Source organism: Protopterus annectens, chromosome 1.part2, assembly GCF_019279795.1.
Source record: "Protopterus annectens isolate FY-2018-M chromosome 1.part2, PAN1.0, whole genome shotgun sequence".
NCBI lineage: Eukaryota > Metazoa > Chordata > Ceratodontiformes > Protopteridae > Protopterus > Protopterus annectens.
Genome location: NC_056727.1, coordinates 108,695,975 through 108,717,216, shown reverse-complemented (window position 1 = coordinate 108,717,216; position 21,242 = coordinate 108,695,975). Strand labels below are relative to the sequence as shown.

Genomic DNA, 21,242 nt, shown 5'->3' with positions numbered 1-21,242 from the left:
ACTACAGAGGCAAGGGTGTGTTAATTGTGTATGGGTAGTTTAGTCTGTCACAGAAAACCCATGTGAACTGGGAGAGCATGTATACTTATACAGATATGTGACCAGAAAGCAGGATTAAATCCTAGGCCCTGGAGCTGTGAGACAAAAATCAAACCACTGAGCACAGGGGTACCTTCAGTAATTAATTTGTAAATAATTTTAAAAGTTGAATGAAAAGCAAAACATTAACATTTTCTTTTTATCTAGGGATTGTTTAGAAATTATGATGAAGCCTTCTTGCCAGCTTTAATACCTCACATGGAGAGATTAGCAGCAGATTCCCATGAAAGTACACAACGCTGCTTGGCTGAAATCATCGCTGGCTTGATAAGAGGTTGCAAGCACTGGACATTTCAGAAGGTACATTATTTATTTTTTTCATTTAATTTTATTGTTCATTTATTTATTCATAGTATTTCTTCTATATACATTCCAGCATATATTTGGATTGTTAATGCAGTTTAATCATTTGTAATGTCTTATAAAGTTTTGGTCTTCAAGGAGACGATGTAATGTTTCGTTTTGATCTGATTTTTTTTTTTTTAGTGATGAGTTTTCTAAAATAATGCTAGTTGGTTGTTTCCTAAATCTGTAGGTGCCCAAAGATGGTAGAATGTCTCAGGAGATGTTTACTGCTTGGAGCTGACTTACATTGTCTCTGAAGTTTAAATATCCTTCATACCTCCAATCAGCACAATTATTAGTATGAAACAATAGAGTTCCCAACTACTTTATTTTCATGTTGTCCACTATTGCGCATATTGCAGTAGTCTGATGTGCATCATGGCAATTCAGTTTTCATTTATATATGAACGCATAGCATCTTCAGATCATAATTTAGGGAGACTTCTTGAGTGGGCCAAGTGAACGGGATCTCCATTTGTAATTAATTATTTTCTTTCACAAAAGATCTGGGCACCAGTATTCATGATAGTAGTGTCCCTCTCTCTCACATCTTCTGAAAGCTAGATTAAGGAAGTTCAAGTTTATTATAGTGCTTAATTTCCTAAGCACGTCACAAAAAAATAACTCGGTGTATAAAGACACAAAAAACAGTAATCAAAACTAACTCAAAATGCTGTAAATTTTCAAAGGACAATTCTCTTGGAAATATAAATAGATAATGACTTCTGAGACAATAGATAAGCAGGCAGCATTATGATATAGTGAACAGTGCAACATACTAGATGTAAGTCTCAGTACAATATGTCCATCTTTAACTTGTGTTCCGTAGACATGCCCTTCTCTCATTAAAACATAATTCATTGTCTCAGGTTTCAGAATTGGTTTGTTTTTAAAAAAATTCAAAAGTATTCCACAAACAGCCACCCAGAAAATGCAAACAAAACATGGGGAACATTCAGAAAAAACACTAAAAAACTGAGAAAAGCAGGTCACAAATGCTGCCAGCAAAAAAAAAAAAAATTACTTGTTGCAAAGTAGTAAATGTCCACACCATCGTAGATGTCCTTCCATAACACTGTTGCAGTATTCGTCAGTACAGGGATCCCCTGCCAAGGTTAGCCCACCATCCGTCCAGTATACAAAAGCTTTAGGTTTTCAAAGACGTTGCAGGGCATAATAGTGACGTATGGATGTACCTACCTCAGAACTTCTTTGCCACCAGCCCAAATGCCATCTTTGATCATCTGTCTGAATGCTGCTTCATTTATGCTGGTTACCAAGCAGTTTTCAAATAAATCCCCCATTGTGTTTTCTTCTTATCTTGTTTTTAATTTTTGGTTTGCAAGTTTGCATGCCATCGAGTGAGGAAAAATGTCAGTGTAGGAGACAGATTCCCAATAGGTACCATCACTAGCAGTGTCTTTTTTGCTTGGTGCATCTCATGACCACACTAAGTGCTCAGTTTGTCAAATGATTGTCCCTAAGACCCTTTGTAGTCATCTCTCCTCCTTGTCTGTCTACCTAGAAAAATCAAAGTCTTAAGTTGTTGGCCCAGGGTGCAATGGTGGAATTATCCTGTCCTGAGGGTCAGCCGTCTGCCAAGAAGAACATCAAAAAGTTAGGTCGGATTTGGCTGTTGTACTTGCCCCCACCCAATATCTCTCTCAAGGCTGGTGAAAGCCCGTAAGATTATCCAGTTTTCTGCTGGAGTCCTCTGCTGTGACCGCGTCAGAGGCCGGCATGGATCTAGCTGCTTGCACATGTTTGGAGGCTGTTTTGAATGGGGGAACCTTGGCTGATCATATCCAAAGGACCAAGGGGCGTTCTGCAGATTTCAGACTTCAGGGGAGACATGAGGTGGTACTTCTTCTACTAGGGGGAAATTTGGCCAGGGGATTAGGGAACTTCTCCTACTCTTTTTAATTGGTGTAGTGTGATCTTTTACATCCACCTGAGCTACCACCACCTCAAGCAGATGAGACCTCGATTTGACATCTCATCTGAAAGACAACACACACAGGAGTACAGCACCACTAATGCTGCACTGTAGTGTCAGCAAGCTAGTCACTTGGGAATAAAGTAGAACCTATGGCCTTTGGGTCTTCCAGTACCAAAGTAGAGTATGCTTCTTGTTGTGCCATTGAGACTGCTGGAGTTATAACTGAGAGGGCTTGTCATGTTTATGTTCCACATCTGGCCATTTGAAAACAACAAAAATCAATATTCATAAAGATGCAATCATGCCAGCAGAAGAAGCAGATCCTAACAAAACTTTGTGGGAATGGAAAAGTAGTAAAACTGGGGGCACCAGAATATTTATGTAAAATGGTTATTCACTGTACATTAAGTAAAAGTGAAGCAAAGTTACCTCGGCAGTAAAAGGGATGTCAGCAGGGCAGGTGTGCAGTTCAAGCTGCTATAACCAGCTGTCTTCAGGATATTTTTTATTGGAGGGTCAAAAACATTTTTGGATGCAGAACAGGCTAAGGAGGAAATAAAAAAAAAAGTTTAGCCAATTGAGTGAGCCAGCAAACTGAAGAGGACTATGCTTCATATTCTTTTGACAATAACAAAGACCATGGAAGGACTTTGCCATTGAAAACGTTTCTATTGTTTCAAAAGAAAATGCTTGAGTTGACATAAAATTGCTCAGGAGCTGTTTAACAGTACATTGAACTTCAACAAGAGACTGGTGTTGAGGGATCAAAATGCTTAGAAAGATGACCAGAAATGATCAAAAATTGGTGACTAAATGGGAAAACCGTAAAGCACCATTCCCGTTAGTTGTAGTTTAGACATATGAGATGTGGTTCTGCAAGAAGTGGTTGAAAAAGGCTAGATGTTTAACAATGTTAATATGGTGGGATGATTATAAAGCATTAAATCCCACTTTGTCATTAATGTTTAAAAGGACTTTGATTGGACTGAAAAAATAAATATTTTGTATAATTTCATGCTGTAAATTGCACATTATATTGTAATTCTGCATAGCATATAGTCAGAGATTTTAAATATGAGGTAAGGTGAGTTGTATCAGTGCTGTATTTGCTAGTGATAATTTAAGGTAATTTTAATTGTAATATAGCTAGGCTATACACTGTAGCAAGATAGTCTGGAAAGAAACAAGTTAAAATGAATAAAATGTAATCTTGAGCTGCTGGGGGAGGATCATATTATATGCAGAATTAAAAGATAATTCCGCTGTTTTTCCTGAGTTGGATATATAGACTAATGCTCTTTACAATTTCCAGTAATAATGACTTATATAATTGTTGTAAAAATATTTTGGATGGAAAAGGTAATTCATTATTTAACAGCATTATTAAAAGGATTAGAGATGGATCTCAAAGAAAAAAGTCAAGGATTAGGAAGTAGTAATAGTATGGCAGGTATACAATTTACATTAACTGAAATAAAGATTTTAGGAATAGAGACTGGTATTCATGAAATAAGGTAAAGAAAGTGGGAAAAGTGAGTAAGTATAAAAAACTGTGCATTATAGAAAACATATACGTTATATACAAAAAAATCACAATTGGTTAATTCTGTGCTGATAAGTAAAATGGCATATTTAGAAAGTGTTTTATGCTTCCAGATATTTATGAAAATGAAGTAATGGAAATTATTTTGTCTTTTATATGGTGTTCTAGATTGAATCTGGTTAAAAGATGAGTTTTATATAAGAATAAATAAGGTGGCTGTTTAGGATTAATAAACCCAGTAGTATTTGGGCCATCTTTGAATTTATATAAAGTATTAATATGGAAAAAAGAAAAATAAGTGGGAAAGATATTTGATTGTAAGAACAAAGACACATGGGTATAAGGTAGATCTAATAAAAAATGAACATTATAATGATGAAATACAAACTTTTTACAAAAGATAAGACTGTGGATGATTAAGACTGATGAGGTAAAGGAAAAAAGGAAAATATGGTATGAAAAGGTAATGGATCAATCATATTGTATTAATCCATGGGGAAATTTGCAAGAAGAAAAAGTAAAAGGTATTAAAGAAATAAATGGTGTAAAATTGAGTAGAATGCCAGGATTTCTTGTTGAGGTTAAGTATAAATAAACTTCCTGTTAAAAGTAATATACCTTATAAAAAAGGACAGTGAAAGAGGCTGTTTATTTTGGGGGGGAAGATTAAACAGCAGAACATATGTTTTTAACATGTAAAAGAGTAAGAAATTATGGAAAAAATTATGTGAAAAAATGTATTTGGGACTATGAAAGAAAACGATATAAACATGGGTATGATAGCAGATGGATATTATAAGAATATTAAAAAAGAGAGCAAAATAAGAAAATATTAAAATATTTTATGTTTTATTGATTATTTGGAATAAAAAATAATTGTTTAATGGGAAGTTTTTCCAGCAATTATAAAAGTAATTAAATGGTTGTGGAAGAAGGAGTGGGGGTTCACTAAAGTAAACATTGTTGGTTCTTACTGTGAATGTTGGTGATGAGATATGTAAATATATAAAACTGGAGTAAATAAGTTGTAATTGAATACAAATAAAGAACCCCCTACTCTTTCCAGTAGGTGTCATCCACCTGAACTGCACCAATTTAAGCAGATGGGGACCTCCGTTTAATGTCTTATAGCAAGATCTGTGTGTGTGTGTGTGTGTGTGTGTGTGTGTGTGTGTGTGTGTGTGTGTGTGTTAGTGTCAGATTGGCAGGCAATTTCTCCTTTCCGCACTTTTGAGTGATCTCAGAGTTTGTACATATTAAGTTGTGTGAATATGGTGGTGCAGCAGGACTTGCCCCCTTACAAAAACACTCATTCTCTTTCTTTTTAGTTGGCTGTTTACAACTGTGTGCAGTGATGTTATGTAGAAAAAAAGTATTTTTTGTTGATCTGTTGTAAACTTTTTTTTTTTATTATTGAGGCAAGAGAAGAATAGAGCTCTTCCAAATAGATTCAGATTAAGAACATTCCAGTATTCCACTTAAGACTGTAACCTGGATTATTCTTTCAAGATATATTTTCTCTGACTTAGAGGAATAAGTTAATCTGCATCTTCCAGCCATTGCACCTCATTCCTTGTGTTTAAATACCTAACAGAATGCCCTAGAATGATCTTGATTTTCACTGTTCTGGTAGGCACACATTTTTTTCACCTATTTACATTAGGCATCAGACCCATTTCCCTTACCACAGTCAGAGACAGCTTCCTCTTTCAGCAGAATGACCACCCTTTTAACCATCCTCCACTCCTTGAGACTGCATATCACTGGCACTTCAAAATCAGGATGCCAGTGCAATAAATATAACCAAATAGAGCATGTTTACTTTTGGCAGCTGTCAGTAGGCGTAACCCCTTGTCTTTTCCATTTGTCAAAATTTCTGACTGCTTGTCTCCATTCCCTTTCTCTCTCTGAGGCTGGTCTAAAGTACTTCTTTAAGGGTGATACACTTGTTGTCCATATCTACCTTACTGTGATATCTTTGGATATCACATGCTCATCCTGAAAAAAATTGCCTTATTTGATCATGAGAATTTTGTGTGAGGAACCTTTCTTTATTCATAATAACAGGGTTTTATTTAGAACAAGTCCTATACATTTTTTCAGTGTGTTTTTTTTTCGATTGACATTGAAACCATATTGTTTGATTGCTGCTTTATTTTACCAACTGGGTTAGTGGAAGAAAGGCTTTCCATAACAACCTAGACATTAGCATGATTAGACATCGCTTAAAATGTACAAATTCACATAGACTAAACCTTTTTGTATTTTGCTGTGGTTAGACAAGGCAGATTTGTAGTTAAGGAGACTCTGGCCACTTGCTGTTCCCATTATATTGCCTGCTGCCATTCCATCTGGGTAGAAGTACTTCTGAGGCTGGTGAATCCTCATTTTGCCAGTGGAAAAGGGTTTTCTCACAGTTCACTTCACGAGAATTTCTGTAAATATTTGTGAGGACTGTTCTTGTTTACTCTAAACACCTTCATTAGACATTAGCCTTTCTGAGGCTTTGGCAGGCCATCGATCAAACCATTCTTACCTAAGAACCTTTGTCTTTATTATTGCTTGGTATGCATTCGTAGACTAATGAATTGCTGGCCAAGCTAGTCTAATAAACTGTAGAATTTTTTTTATAAGCTTAACTGAATAAGTGACCTAGTCATCCATTGTTTAATCCACAACATGGACTACAGAGGCAAGGGTGTGTTAATTGTGTATGGGTAGTTTAGTCTGTCACAGAAAACCCATGTGAACTGGGAGAGCATGTATACTTCATACAGATATGTGACCAGAAAGCAGGATTAAATCCTAGGCCCTGGAGCTGTGAGACAAAAATCAAACCACTGAGCACAGGGGTACCTTCAGTAATTAATTTGTAAATAATTTTAAAAGTTGAATGAAAAGCAAAACATTAACATTTTCTTTTTATCTAGGGATTGTTTAGAAATTATGATGAAGCCTTCTTGCCAGCTTTAATACCTCACATGGAGAGATTAGCAGCAGATTCCCATGAAAGTACACAACGCTGCTTGGCTGAAATCATCGCTGGCTTGATAAGAGGTTGCAAGCACTGGACATTTCAGAAGGTACATTATTTATTTTTTTCATTTAATTTTATTGTTCATTTATTTATTCATAGTATTTCTTCTATATACATTCCAGCATATATTTGGATTGTTAATGCAGTTTAATCATTTGTAATGTCTTATAAAGTTTTGGTCTTCAAGGAGACGATGTAATGTTTCGTTTTGATCTGATTTTTTTTTTTTAGTGATGAGTTTTCTAAAATAATGCTAGTTGGTTGTTTCCTAAATCTGTAGGTGCCCAAAGATGGTAGAATGTCTCAGGAGATGTTTACTGCTTGGAGCTGACTTACATTGTCTCTGAAGTTTAAATATCCTTCATACCTCCAATCAGCACAATTATTAGTATGAAACAATAGAGTTCCCAACTACTTTATTTTCATGTTGTCCACTATTGCACATATTGCAGTAGTCTGATGTGCATCATGGCAATTCAGTTTTCATTTATATATGAAAGCGTAGCATCTTCAGATCATAATTTAGTGAGACTTCTTGAGTGGGCCAAGTGAATGGGATCTCCATTTGTAATTAATTATTTTCTTTCACAAAAGATCTGGGCACCAGTATTCATGATAGTAGTGTCCCTCTCTCTCACATCTTCTGAAAGCTAGATTAAGGAAGTTCAAGTTTATTATAGTGCTTAATTTCCTAAGCACGTCACAAAAAAATAACTCGGTGTATAAAGACACAAAAAACAGTAATCAAAACTAACTCAAAATGCAGTAAATTTTCAAAGGACAATTCTCTTGGAAATATAAATAGATAATGACTTCTGAGACAATAGATAAGCAGGCAGCATTATGATATAGTGAACAGTGCAACATACTAGATGTAAGTCTCAGTACAATATGTCCATCTTTAACTTGTGTTCCGTAGACATGCCCTTCTCTCATTAAAACATAATTCATTGTCTCAGGTTTCAGAATCGGTTTGTTTTTAAAACAATTCAAAAGTATTCCACAAACAGCCACCCAGAGAATGCAAACAAAACATGGGGAACATTCAGAAAAAACACTAAAAAACTGAGAAAAGCAGGTCACAAATGCTGCCAGCAAAAAAAAAAAAATTACTTGTTGCAAAGTAGTAAATGTCCACACCATCGTAGATGTCCTTCCATAACACTGTTGCAGTATTCGTCAGTACAGGGGATCCCCTGCCAAGGTTAGCCCACCATCCGTCCAGTATACAAAAGCTTTAGGTTTTCAAAGACGTTGCAGGGCATAATAGTGACGTATGGATGTACCTACCTCAGAACTTCTTTGCCACCAGCCCAAACGCCATCTTTGATCATCTGTCTGAATGCTGCTTCATTTATGCTGGTTACCAAGCAGTTTTCAAATAAATCCCCCATTGGGTTTTCTTCTTATCTTGTTTTTAATTTTTGGTTTGCAAGTTTGCATGCCATCGAGTGAGGAAAAATGTCAGTGTAGGAGACAGATTCCCAATAGGTACCATCACTAGCAGTGTCTTTTTTGCTTGGGTGCATCTCATGACCACACTAAGTGCTCAGTTTGTCAAATGATTGTCCCTAAGACCCTTTGTAGTCATCTCTCCTCCTTGTCTGTCTACCTAGAAAAATCAAAGTCTTAAGTTGTTGGCCCAGGGTGCAATGGTGGAATTATCCTGTCCTGAGGGTCAGCCGTCTGCCAAGAAGAACATCAAAAAGTTAGGTCGGATTTGGCTGTTGTACTGCCCCCCCCCCCCACCCGATATCTCTCTCAAGGCTGGTGAAAGCCCGTAAGATTATCCAGTTTTCTGCTGGAGTCCTCTGCTGTGACCGCGTCAGAGGCCGGCATGGATCTAGCTTCTTGCACATGTTTGGAGGCTGTTTTGAATGGGGGAACCTTGGCTGATCATATCCAAAGGACCAAGGGGCGTTCTGCAGATTTCAGACTTCAGGGGAGACATGAGGTGGTACTTCTTCTACTAGGGGGAAATTTGGCCAGGGGATCAGGGAACTTCTCCTACTCTTTTTAATTGGTGTAGTGTGATCTTTTACATCCACCTGAGCTACCACCACCTCAAGCAGATGAGACCTCGATTTGACATCTCATCTGAAAGACAACACACACAGGAGTACAGCACCACTAATGCTGCACTGTAGTGTCAGCAAGCTAGTCACTTGGGAATAAAGTAGAACCTATGGCCTTTGGGTCTTCTAGTACCAAAGTAGAGTATGCTTCTTGTTGTGCCATTGAGACTGCTGGAGTTATAACTGAGAGGGCTTGTCATGTTTATGTTCCACATCTGGCCATTTGAAAACAGCAAAAATCAATATTCATAAAGATGCAATTATGCCAGCAGAAGAAGCAGATCCTAACAAAACTTTGTGGGAATGGAAAAGTAGTAAAACTGGGGGCACCAGAATATTTATGTAAAATGGTTATTCACTGTACATTAAGTAAAAGTGAAGCAAAGTTACCCCGGCAGTAAAAGGGATGTCAGCAGGGCAGGTGTGCAGTTCAAGCTGCTATAACCAGCTGTCTTCAGGATATTTTTTATTGGAGGGTCAAAAACATTTTTGGATGCAGAACAGGCTAAGGAGGAAATAAAAAAAAAAGTTTAGCCAATTGAGTGAGCCAGCAAACTGAAGAGGACTATGCTTCATATTCTTTTGACAATAACAAAGACCATGGAAGGACTTTGCCATTGAAAACGTTTCTATTGTTTCAAAAGAAAATGCTTGAGTTGACATAAAATTGCTCAGGAGCTGTTTAACAGTACATTGAACTTCAACAAGAGACTAGTGTTGAGGGATCAAAATGCTTAGAAAGATGACCAGAAATAATCAAAAATTGGTGACTAAATGGGAAAACCGTAAAGCACCATTCCCGTTAGTTGTAGTTTAGACATATGAGATGTGGTTCTGCAAGAAGTGGTTGAAAAAGGCTAGATGTTTAACAATGTTAATATGGTGGGATGATTATAAAGCATTAAATCCCACTTTGTCATTAATGTTTAAAAGGACTTTGATTGGACTGAAAAAATAAATATTTTGTATAATTTCATGCTGTAAATTGCACATTATATTGTAATTCTGCATAGCATATAGTCAGAGATTTTAAATATGAGGTAAGGTGAGTTGTATCAGTGCTGTATTTGCTAGTGATAATTTAAGGTAATTTTTAATTGTAATATAGCTAGGCTATACACTGTAGCAAGATAGTCTGGAAAGAAACAAGTTAAAATGAATAAAATGTAATCTTGAGCTGCTGGGGGAGGATCATATTATATGCAGAATTAAAAGATAATTCCGCTGTTTTTCCTGAGTTGGATATATAGACTAATGCTCTTAGTTTAAACTATGGACAAGTCTTTTTTTTTTTTTGAAGAAAATTGATTTAAACAACAAGAGAACATCTTGAAAAGAGTATAAGATGGGATACAGTAAGTTATTAAATGTTTATTTTTTTTCCATTAACACCTGCTTTTAGCTAAAGGCAAAGAGCAAATAGGTGCAAGCAGTTAATCATGAGAAGTCTGACCAGTGTGTTCTGAGTGAAGTCTGCAAGGGTTCTCTCTCACATTTGCAAAGTTTCTAACTTGTTTCATTAGGAAATGCATTTAGATGGCTAAGACAAGTCTTCAGGCGCAAGTATTTAATCAGGAGAACTCTGAACAGCGTTGTTTGGGTGAAGTGTACCAAAATGAATATAATTAAAGAAGAATTGGCAAACGATTCAGGTAAAAAGTGAACTTTAAAAAATCTGAGGGAAGTGAATAGTTATACAATTAAATGTCTCCCCAGCAGCCTTAGTACTGTAGTGTGGAAAGCATGCAAGCTGTTTTTCATGTCTGAGAGTGGAATAGTTGTAAGAAAAGGATAGATTTCATTCTGAGTAATTGGGAACATGGGCTGTAACATGCACTTTCAGCATGATTAACCCTAAATCTGAAGTAGTTAACTTCATTTGCTCAGCAACCTGTGGGTATCGGATCCGATTCGGATCTGAGCTGGCAGCTTCCCAAGCTAATAAATCTGAGCTCCAAGCTCCTCCCCCTACCCATAATGCCCTGCCATCTCCCTCTAACCCCCAGATCTCGTTTGCCGCGGCTTCCATAAGCTTCTCTGAATGAGCTCCGAGCATAGTGCTGTAAGTTTAGAATTTAAACCTTGAATTCCTGTCAGATTGTTCTCTAACTTTGTGTGTGTAAACTTCCCCTATCTTTATAGTCTCTTTTGGGTAGTTCTTTTAACTTTTAGTTAAGTTAGATTTATTCCCCTCCCCCCTCTGCGTGTGTGAAGGTGTGTGCTTGTGGGCCTACCTTTCCTTTCTTCTTTTACAATGGCTGAAGGCCCTAAAGCCATTTTCTCTAAATGTACCGAGTGTGGCCATAAGCTGTCCCCAGCGGATGGCCACACTCGGTGTGTCTTTTGCCTGGGGGTTGATCACCTTTCTTCGGGCTGCACTATTTGTGCAGCCTTCAACCCCAGGGCTTTGAAAGATAGGAGGTCAAAGCTTATTCTGGCGGGCCTTTTGCCCCCAGACTCTGCTTCATCCTCCTCGGTGGCGCCGGCCGTGGCTGCTGCTGCCCCACCTGCCGCTCTTGATCCCCTGGCCGGGACTTCGCCCTCCCTTGTTGGCCCAGGAGGAAAGGGACAGCAGAAAAAAGGATAGAAAAGATAGGGACAGAGAGAAGGAAAGGCATCGCAGTCATAAGAGGCGGTCCGACTCGACCCCTTCCACACCGCCGTCTAAACAGCTTGCCTCTCCCCTTAAGGTCTCCGGGCCTTCCCCCTCCCAGCTCCGTTCTCCACGTTTCTCCCTTGAGCCGGAGGAGGAGACCTGGTCACCCTCGAGGTCATCCAGGCGGCCTTCCCGGCCTGCTTCGGTGGCCTCATCTAGATCCACCAGAAGTTTATCGGACGCTGATATGGACCGGATGATGTGTCGATTTCTTCAGGCCCAGATGCAGATGGGAATGCTCTTACCTCACCCCCACTGGGGGGGAACTCGACCCCTTTTTTCACCCTCATTGCTCCTTCTCCGACCCGCTTTTGGGGTTCGGAGCTGTCGGATCTGACTAGCTTCAGAGCTGGGGTAGGGTGAGCGCCGACAGTGTTTCCTACTTTGGTGCCGACTGTACCCTCGAGTCTGTCAGATCCATTTTCGGATCCGAGCTCTCGGGGCCATGAGCTGAATGTCGGATCCAGAATGGTCAGCGAGCCTTCGGCTCTGTTAAGGTCAGGGCACACTACCCTTTCTGATCCAGTCGGGTCACCTTCGGCGCTGATCTGCACGTCGGATCCAAGAGGAGTGCTTTCGGATCCAAAGGAAAGCAGTTCCTCCTCGGCATTCAACGTCGTGGAGAGGGTCCTTTTGAGGGATTCGAGGCCCCAGGATCTTGCTTCGGATCCACCCGCCATTCCCACTCAGACGGGCCTTTCCTCCATCATCCGGCCCCAGGGACAGCCTGCGCCTACATCCCAGATTGTTCCCGCAGAGGAACAGGACATTGTTGGTGAGGCCTCTTCTGACAGCCCCCCCCCCCTCCCCGAGGAGGTCCCTCACAAATGGAAGTGCAAGAAGAGGCACTTGGACTCACCCGAGTCCCTCACGGAGGACACAGACTTAGAGGAAGAGGAAGGTTTTCCAAGGTCACGCCCCGAAGACGTCTCCTTCGGAGACATTATGGAAATGTTACATATTAGAGGGGGGTGGTCTGCCCAAAAACCTTCCTCGGATGAGTCTGTGTTTCTGGAGCCGTTTGACGCAGGCCCATCTACCTCTTGGGTGTCCCCTCCCGCCGACCCCCTGGTAGACCTCATAACTACCAGGGCATGGAAGGAGCCGTACACTGTTGAGCCAATACCCAAGAGACCGGACAGGATCCTCAGCCCTCCCACGGACAGGACATTTTGGAGTAAGGGTGCCCCAGTGGATGCCATGGTGGTGGCGGCTGCCACTAAAAAGGAATTAGCACAGGAGAGTTCCTCGGTGCATCCTCCAGACAAGGAGTCTCGGATGATGGACCGTTTGGGAAAGCGGATGTTCTCTTCAGCGACCTTCTCTGTAAGGTCACTGAATTATATGGCACATGTGTTTCGGCTCCAGCGGGACCTGATTAAAGAGTATGCTGGGTCACCCCCAGAGTCCATGTCGGCCAAGGACAAGCGGACCTTCTTGGCTCAAATGACCACTCTCAAGTCAATCACCAACACATCTATGCGGCTTCTCTCCCATGCTATGGAGGGAGCAGCTAGAGCTAGCGGAACGGGCGTCGTCTTACGTAGACAGGCCTGACTCCGTCTCTGCGACTTTGCGGAACCCTTCAAGGCGTCCTTCGCGAACGCCCCTTTTGATGGTCCTACGCTCTTCAGCAAAACCATCCGCAACATGCTCCTCCAGAGCGAGAAAGACGGGAAGACGTTGTCTGCCATCGGGATCTGCTTCTCGGCTCCTCAGAGGTCCTACTCCAGGAACCAAAGAGGACAGAAGAAGATGTTGGTTCCGGAAAGCTCAACAATCCCGTTTCGCTCCGGATCCCTCGTCTTTCAGAGGCAGAGGAGGACAGGGTGGACGCCGGCCCAGGGGCAGAGGGGGTCCGAAGAATTTTGGGTCGAGAGAACCTTTTTCGGATCGACCCGCGCAGCAGCCCTGAGGGGTTGCCTGACTGCTCCTCTCTGGAGGCAGTCGGGGGGGGGGCGCTTCTCGGAACACCTAGCGAAATAGGAGTCCATCACGACAGATCGCTGGGTGCTCCGAATCATATCCAGAGGCTATTCAATTCCTTTCCTATCTCACCCTCCCCGATCAACAAAACTCCCCGATGTTCCACCCGATCAGAGGGAGGCAACAGCATCAGAAATTCGAGGGCTGCTAAGAAAAAGAGCTAGCCAGCGTGCCCCCCCCCCCCCGAACAATCCGGATCAAGCTTTTAATCCAGGTTCTTTTTGGTGCCATAAAAGACAGGGGACTTACGACCCATTCTCGACCTGTCAACACTGAACCTGTCAGTCACCAAAGAAAAATTCCGGATGGTCACTATTCAGTCCATTCTCCCACTTTTGCAGGAGAACGACTGGATGTGCTCGATAGACCTCAAGGATGCGTACTACCACATTCTGATGGACAGACCATCCAGAAGGTTCCTCCGCTTTCAGCTGGGAGCCAGCCATTATCAGTTCAGGGTCCTACCCTTCGGTCTCACCACAGCCCCCAGGGTGTTCACCAGGGTTATGGCAGTTGTAGGGGCCTATCTGAGGCTTCAGGGAATACAGGTCTTTCCGTACCTGGACGGCTGGCTGCTAACTTCCCCCACCAGGCATCAACTCTGCTCAGGCAGGGACTCCTTCTTACACCTAGCCCGCCACCTAGGGATTACAATAAACCACCAGAAATCCTCCCTTCAACCTACTCAAATTTTGGAATTCATAGGGGCCAAGATAGACACTACTCAATCCAGAGTCTTTCTGACAGCGGACAGGCTTCGCAATCTAAGCATTCACATTCTAGACCTCTTACAATCGTCAGCTCCCCCAGGGGAACTAGTCCTGAGGGCCCTGGGATCAATAGCAGCGGCCATCAATCTGTCCCCCTTCGCTCGCCTCAAGATGAGGATCCTTCAATGGACATTACAAGTGCAATGGTCCATTCTTTGTCACCCCCTGTCTATACCTATTCCTCTCAGTAGGATTTGCAGGGAGTCGCTTCTTTGGTGGCTCCGCTCCAGAGATCTTCGAGAAGGCCGCCCCTTTGTTATTCCCCCTCCCCAAGTCACGGTGACCATGGACGCATCTCTCCTCGGGTGGGGGGTGGGGGCATTGCATGGGCAGATCCGTTCACGGCACATGGACTGTCACAGAGACCTCACTGCACATCAATGTCCTGGAGATGAGGGCGGTGCTTCTAGCGTTGCAGGCTCTCCATCCCCTTCTCCCTCCAGGAACTATTGCACTTCAAACAGACAACATGTCGGTAGTCTGGTAGATAAACAAACAGGGGGGAACCAGATCCTATCCACTTTGCAGGGAGGCAATGAGAGTATGGGAATGGGTGATATCCACCAACCGCTTTCTCATAGCAACGCACATCCCGGGTCGGTTCAAATATCTTGGTGGACAAAAAACCAAACAAACCGTGTTGGGTAAAACCTTGGTGCAGAAATAAATCCAAATGAAAGGTAAAAAGTAAAAAATGCACCAAGATAACACACAGCAAATGTTTAATCACAGCAAATTACAAAGTGGTAAGCGCTTTCACAACCGAAGTTGCTTCATCAGACACCACAGTAAAAAATGCACAAGTTTAAATAGAGATTCTAAAATGCCAATTAATTAATAAAAATCACACAATGATTAAGTAGCAGTGAAAAACAATTAAACCTCATGCTCATACTAAAAAAAGCATTGCTTAAAAACATTGTACAAGAAGGAATCAAATACTATACATGAGAAAGCACTTAAAAAACTTATAAAATCATTATAAAACATGGAAAAATACTAGGCAGGAAAAAGTTAAATAGAATACTTGGAAACTAATAGTTAAATACATTAGACTAATTTTGAAAGAACTTAGCTAATCTTAATGCTTGAGATGTCTAGCCTTTAAAAAAGGGACCAAGGAAGTAGTAGCATTCAAACCAGGATACTTTTCAGCATTAAGTTTCAAAATCCACTTCTGTTCATGTCCCTCTGTGATATTCTCAATGTCACCACCTCTGGGGTTTCTATGAATATGTTGTAGAACAAAGAACTTAAAGGAATGAGAACGCCATTGGACATAACATGATTGGCTAGAGCATTTGATGGTTTATTATTACTAATATCTCTTAGGTGGTCTAGAATACGATCTTTATGCATTCTATTTGTTTTTCCTACATAAAAAGCAAGACATTGTACAAAAACAATAATAGACCACATCTGTAGATCTGCAATCAGTGTATTGATTAGTGTACAAAGAAAATTTCCTAGTAGGATGTACATATTTATTTTTGCTATATATAAATTGACAAGCACTGCAATTCCTGCATGGAAAAGTACCATGCCGATTGGATCTAATAATAGTTCTAGATAATTCACCATGACATAGATGTTGTTTAAGGGATTTATTATTTCTAAAACTAAAAATAGGAGAATGTCCGACCTTGTCTACCAGTCCAGGCACTTCTTGTAGCAAATACCAATGCTTTTTGACTACATCTAAGTATTGATTGATGTTACTGGAAAACTGAAACACCACTCTAAAATCATTACTAGTTCTGTTAGTATATCTTGTATTGTCAACAGCATCACCAGCATTAAAATAAGGTTTGCATCTAGTGCTTCTCAGCTTCCAGGCATTAGAGATAGTCTGTTCAATGTCTGCAAGCGAGTATCCCTATGTAAAAATTCTGTTTTAAATTAGATAGGGCAACTACTGCATCTTCATCTCTGCTATGCAGTCGCAGTGTTCTAAAACCTGACCCTTGAGCACGTTCCTAGAACGTGTCTAGGTGCATACTAGATTTGTACAAAGAGTATTTTTCTAGTGGGTTTAAAATAAATATTACTGCAAAGACTATTTAAAACAGATTTACTAATCTGCACATCAAGGAAACTGATGTCAGTGTTGGAACTATGGTAAGTGAACCTTAAAAATCAGTAGTTGAATGCAAATATTCCACAAACTGTGCCAAATCAATACCAGAGCCTCTCCACAGCATAAACACATCATCCACAAAGCGGACGTACCAAAGTATTTGTCCAAAGAATGGATTATTGTTTGACAACACATTTTGCTCTTCCCAGCTGACCAAAGCCAAGTTGGCATAGCTATTTGCACATGCAGTGCCCATGGCCACGCCAACTTTCTGCAAAAAGAATTGCTCCTGGAACATAACAATGTTGTTCTCTAGGATAATCTCTGAGAGACTACAAATCAACTGTATCTTAGTGTTGGTGAAACACTTATTCACATTAAGAAAATCCCTAATGCTGTCAACACCCCAGGTGTTAGGTATACTAGTGAATAAGGATTCAATGTCTAATGTAACAAGGACAAAATTCTCATTAACATCAACACTTTCCATTCTATCATAAAGCCTTTGTAAAAACATCTTTGTATCCTTCAATATTGTATGGCAGTTTGCCAACAAACCATGTAAACATCCCTCTACATAAATAGAGAGAGGTTCAGTACACCACCCAGTGCCTGAAACAATAGGACGCATGGGTGGAGATAACAAATTTTTGTGTATTTTTGGTATGCCATATACCCTGGGAACAAGTGGTTTATACACATTAAAATACTTAAAAAGTGAATCATCTATTAAATTCATGATTAGTAAATCAAAAATTAAAAAAGAAACTTTATCTATAATAGCGTTAACAGTAGGCTTGGAAATGCATTGATATGTATGCGTATCAAGTAAAAGTTTCTCCATTTGTGTGACATATAAATCCTTGTCCATTAACACTATATAAACCTTTATTAAGAACACTAAGCTGTTCACTATTTAACACAAAAGAAGAAATATTTATAACTAAGTCTGAGACTACATGCGTCGTCTTTTGTGTTAAATAGTGAACAGCTTAGTGTTCTTAATAAAGGTTTATCTTTTATTCCTGCAAGGAGGGCCGACCCAGCAGAAATGTTGAAGGACTTAAGACTACTTGGCAGAAGTCTTTCCCTGAAGTATTTGTTTCCTACAGATACTACTGCAGGTAATAAAGGACATAATATATACAGAAAACCTAGTACCTTTGTTCCAGCTTTACCAACAGGTATTCAACGATTCATAGATGTATGTGAAATTGCTTTCAGAGAATTAAACAACTTAACTGATAATAGTATGTCATTTTATAACTTGACAGTAGATGAACACAGAGCCCTGCAAGAATTATAAAATATACATTCAATAGTTATTAAACAGGCAGATAAAGGAGGCGGTATAGTGTTAATGGACAAGGATTTATATGTCACACAAATGGAGAAACTTTTACTTGATACGCATACATATCAATGCATTTCCAAGCCTACTGTTAACGCTATTATTGATAAAGTTTCTTTTTTAATTTTTGATTTACTAATCACGAATTTAATAGATGATTCACTTTTTAAGTATTTTAATGTGTATAAACCACTTGTTCCCAGGGTATATGGCCTATCAAAATTGTTATCTCCACCCATGCGCCCTATTGTTTCAGGCACTGATTTATGTAGAGGGATGTTTACATGGTTTGTTGGCAAACTGACATACAATATTGAAGGGTACAAAGATGCTTTTACAAAGGCTTTATGATAGAATGGAAAGTGTTGATGTTAATGAGAATTTTGTCCTTGTTACATTAGACATTGAATCCTTATTCACTAGTATACCTAACACCTGGGGTGTTGAATTTTCTTTATGTGAATAAGTGTTTCACCAACACTAAGATACAGTTGATTTGTAGTCTCTCAGAGATTATCCTAGAGAACAACATTGTTATGTTCCAGGAGCAATTCTTTTTGCAGAAAGTTGACTGCATGTGCAAATAGCTACGACAACTTGGCTTTGGTCAGCTGGGAAGAGCAAAATGTGTTGTCAAACAATAATCCATTCTTTGGACAACACTTTGTGGATGACGTGTTTATGCTGTGGAGAGGCTCTGGTATTGATTTGGCACAGTTTGTGGAATATTTGCATTCAACTACTGATTTTTAAGGTTCACTTACCATAGTTCCAACACTGACATCAGTTTCTTGATGTGCAGATTAGTAAATCTGTTTTAAATAGTCTTTGCAGTAATATTTATTTTAAACCCACTAGAAAAATACTATTTTGTACAAATCTAGTATGCAGAGATGAAGATGCAGTAGTTGCCCTATCTAATTTAAAACAGAATTTTTACATAGCTGGGATACTGCAGACATTGAACAGACTATCTCTAATGCCTGGAAGCTGAGAAGCACTAGATGTAAACCTTATTTTAATGCTGGTGATGCTGTTGACAATACAAGATATACTAACAGAACTAGTAATGATTTTAGAGTGGTGTTTCAGTTTTCCAGTAACATCAATCAGTACTTAGATGTATATTTGCTACAAGAAGTGCCTGAGTTTTAGAAATAATAAATCCCTTAAACAACATCTATGTCATGGTGAATTATCTAGAACTATTATTAGATCCAATTGGCATGGTACTTTTCCATGCAGGAATTGCAGTGCTTGTCAATTTATATATAGCAAAAATAAATATGTACATCCTACTAGGAAATTTTCTTTGTACACTAATCAATACACTGATTGCAGATCTACAGATGTGGTCTATTATTGTTTTTGTGTACAATGTCCTGCTTTTAATGTATGAAAACAAATAGAATGCTTAAAGATCGTATTCTAGACCACCTAAGAGATATTAGTAATAATAAACCATCAAATGCTCTAGCCAATCATGTTATGTCCAATGGCTCATTCCTTTAAGTTCTTTGTTCTACAACATATTCATAGAAACCCCAGAGGTGCTGACATTGAGAATATCACAGAGGGGCATGAACAGAAGTGGATTTTGAAACTTAATGCTGAAAAGTATCCTGGTTTGAAAAGGCTAGACATCTCAAGCATTAAGATTAGCTAAGTTCTTCTAGTATTTTTCCATGTTTTATAATGATTTTATAAGTTTTTAAGTGCTATGTATAGTATTTGATTCCTTCTTGTACAATGTTTTTAAGCAATGCTTTTAAGCAATGCTTTTTTTAGTTTGAGCATGAGGCTTAATTGTTTTTCACTGCTACTTAATCATTGTGTGATTTTTATTAATTAATTGGCATTTTAGAATCTCTATTTAAACCTGTGTATTTTTTACTGTGGTTTCTGAGAAGCAACTGCTGTGATTAAACATTTGCTGTGTGTTATCTTGGTGCATTTTTTACTTTTTACCTTTCATCTTGGTGGACAAGTTGAGTCGAACGATCCTCTCACCTTACTTGTGGTCTCTGAAGCCAGCAGTAGCAAAACAAATCTTCCTCCAATGGGGTCAACCTTGCCATCTCTCTGGCTCACCTTCGAACACAAAGTGCAGCGAGTTCTTCGCTCTGATTCCCCCACCAGGGGAAGCCCCCAGAGACGTTCTAGTTCATGCTTGGCCATCCGGTCTTCTGTATGCTTATCCTCCTCTTCCATTGATGACAAAGTTCTTGCAGAAAGCTCGTTGGTTGGGGAGCAGAATTATCCTCATAGCCCCATTCTGGCCTCGTCAAACCTGGTTCCCTTACCTGCGGTCTCATCTAGTACATCCTCCTTGGATTTTAGATCCCAGTCCGGATCTGATCTCTCATCCTTTAGGATTGAAGACCCCCGATCTGGACTACCTCAAACTCTCAGCTTGGTTGATCCAGTTCCCTTAATGGCTAGGACTCCCAGTATATCTTCTTCGGTTAAGGTCATCCTGGTGGCCACCCATAAACCGTCTACCAGGAAAATCTACAAGAGTAAATGGAAACGTTTCTCTGTCTGGGCAGAGCATAGGAACTTAGACCCCTTCACGGCTCCTATCCCAGCAGTTCTAGACTTTCTTTCGCATACCTTTGATCAAGGAGCCAGTGCTTCTACTATTAAAGTTTAGTTGGCAGCTATTTCCCACTACCATGTTGGAAACAGTCCAGGGCCTCTAGCGTCCTCCAAAATATGCAAAGCATTCATGAAAAGAACCTTTTTGTTAAGACCCCCTATTAAAGATCCAGTCTCTCCATGGGATCTTACCCTAGTTCTTCAAGCTCTGACTGGGCCTCCTTTTGAACCCGCGGCTTCAGTCGACTTACAATATGTATCCTGGAAGACGCCCTTCCTGATTGCCATTACTTCTGCTAGAAGAATATCGGAGCTTCATGCTCTTTGCAGTAAACCTCCCTACATCATCTTTCATAAAGACAGGGTCTCCCTCAGGACTAATCCCTCTTTTTTGCCCAAAGTGGCTTCGGAAGCCAACATCAACCAGTCCATCAATCTACCTGTCTTCTTTCCAAGTTTCCAAAACAAAGGGGAATACAGACTTCATTGTCTGGATGTTCACAGACAGTTATGTTTTTACTTAAACAGAACAGCAGATCTTCGAAAATCTGATCAGCTTTTTGTTTCCTTTGCAAAATCTTGTCTGGGGAAGCCAGTCACTAAAGTAACCTTAGCTAGATGGATTTCCCAATGCATTCTCCTAGCTTACAGAAGTACTGGTCGTCCTGAGCCCCTGAGAGTGGAGCCCATTCTACCCGATTTTTGGCCACTTCTGCTGCCTTCTGGTCAAGGGTTTCTTTGGATGACATTTGCTCAGCAGCTACTT

The 21,242-nt window shown here is 40.0% G+C and overlaps 1 protein-coding gene across 1 annotated transcript in view; it reads left to right on the top strand.

The window, feature by feature from the left end:
• The window catches only part of PSME4 (proteasome activator subunit 4), a 2,990,260-nt gene that overhangs the window by 2,224,663 nt on the left and 744,355 nt on the right, over positions 1 to 21,242 (top strand). Inside the window, exon 36 of the mRNA XM_044055122.1 lies at positions 247 to 399. Coding sequence (XP_043911057.1) covers positions 247 to 399 — 153 coding nt within the window. The remainder of the gene's footprint in view (positions 1 to 246; positions 400 to 21,242) is intronic.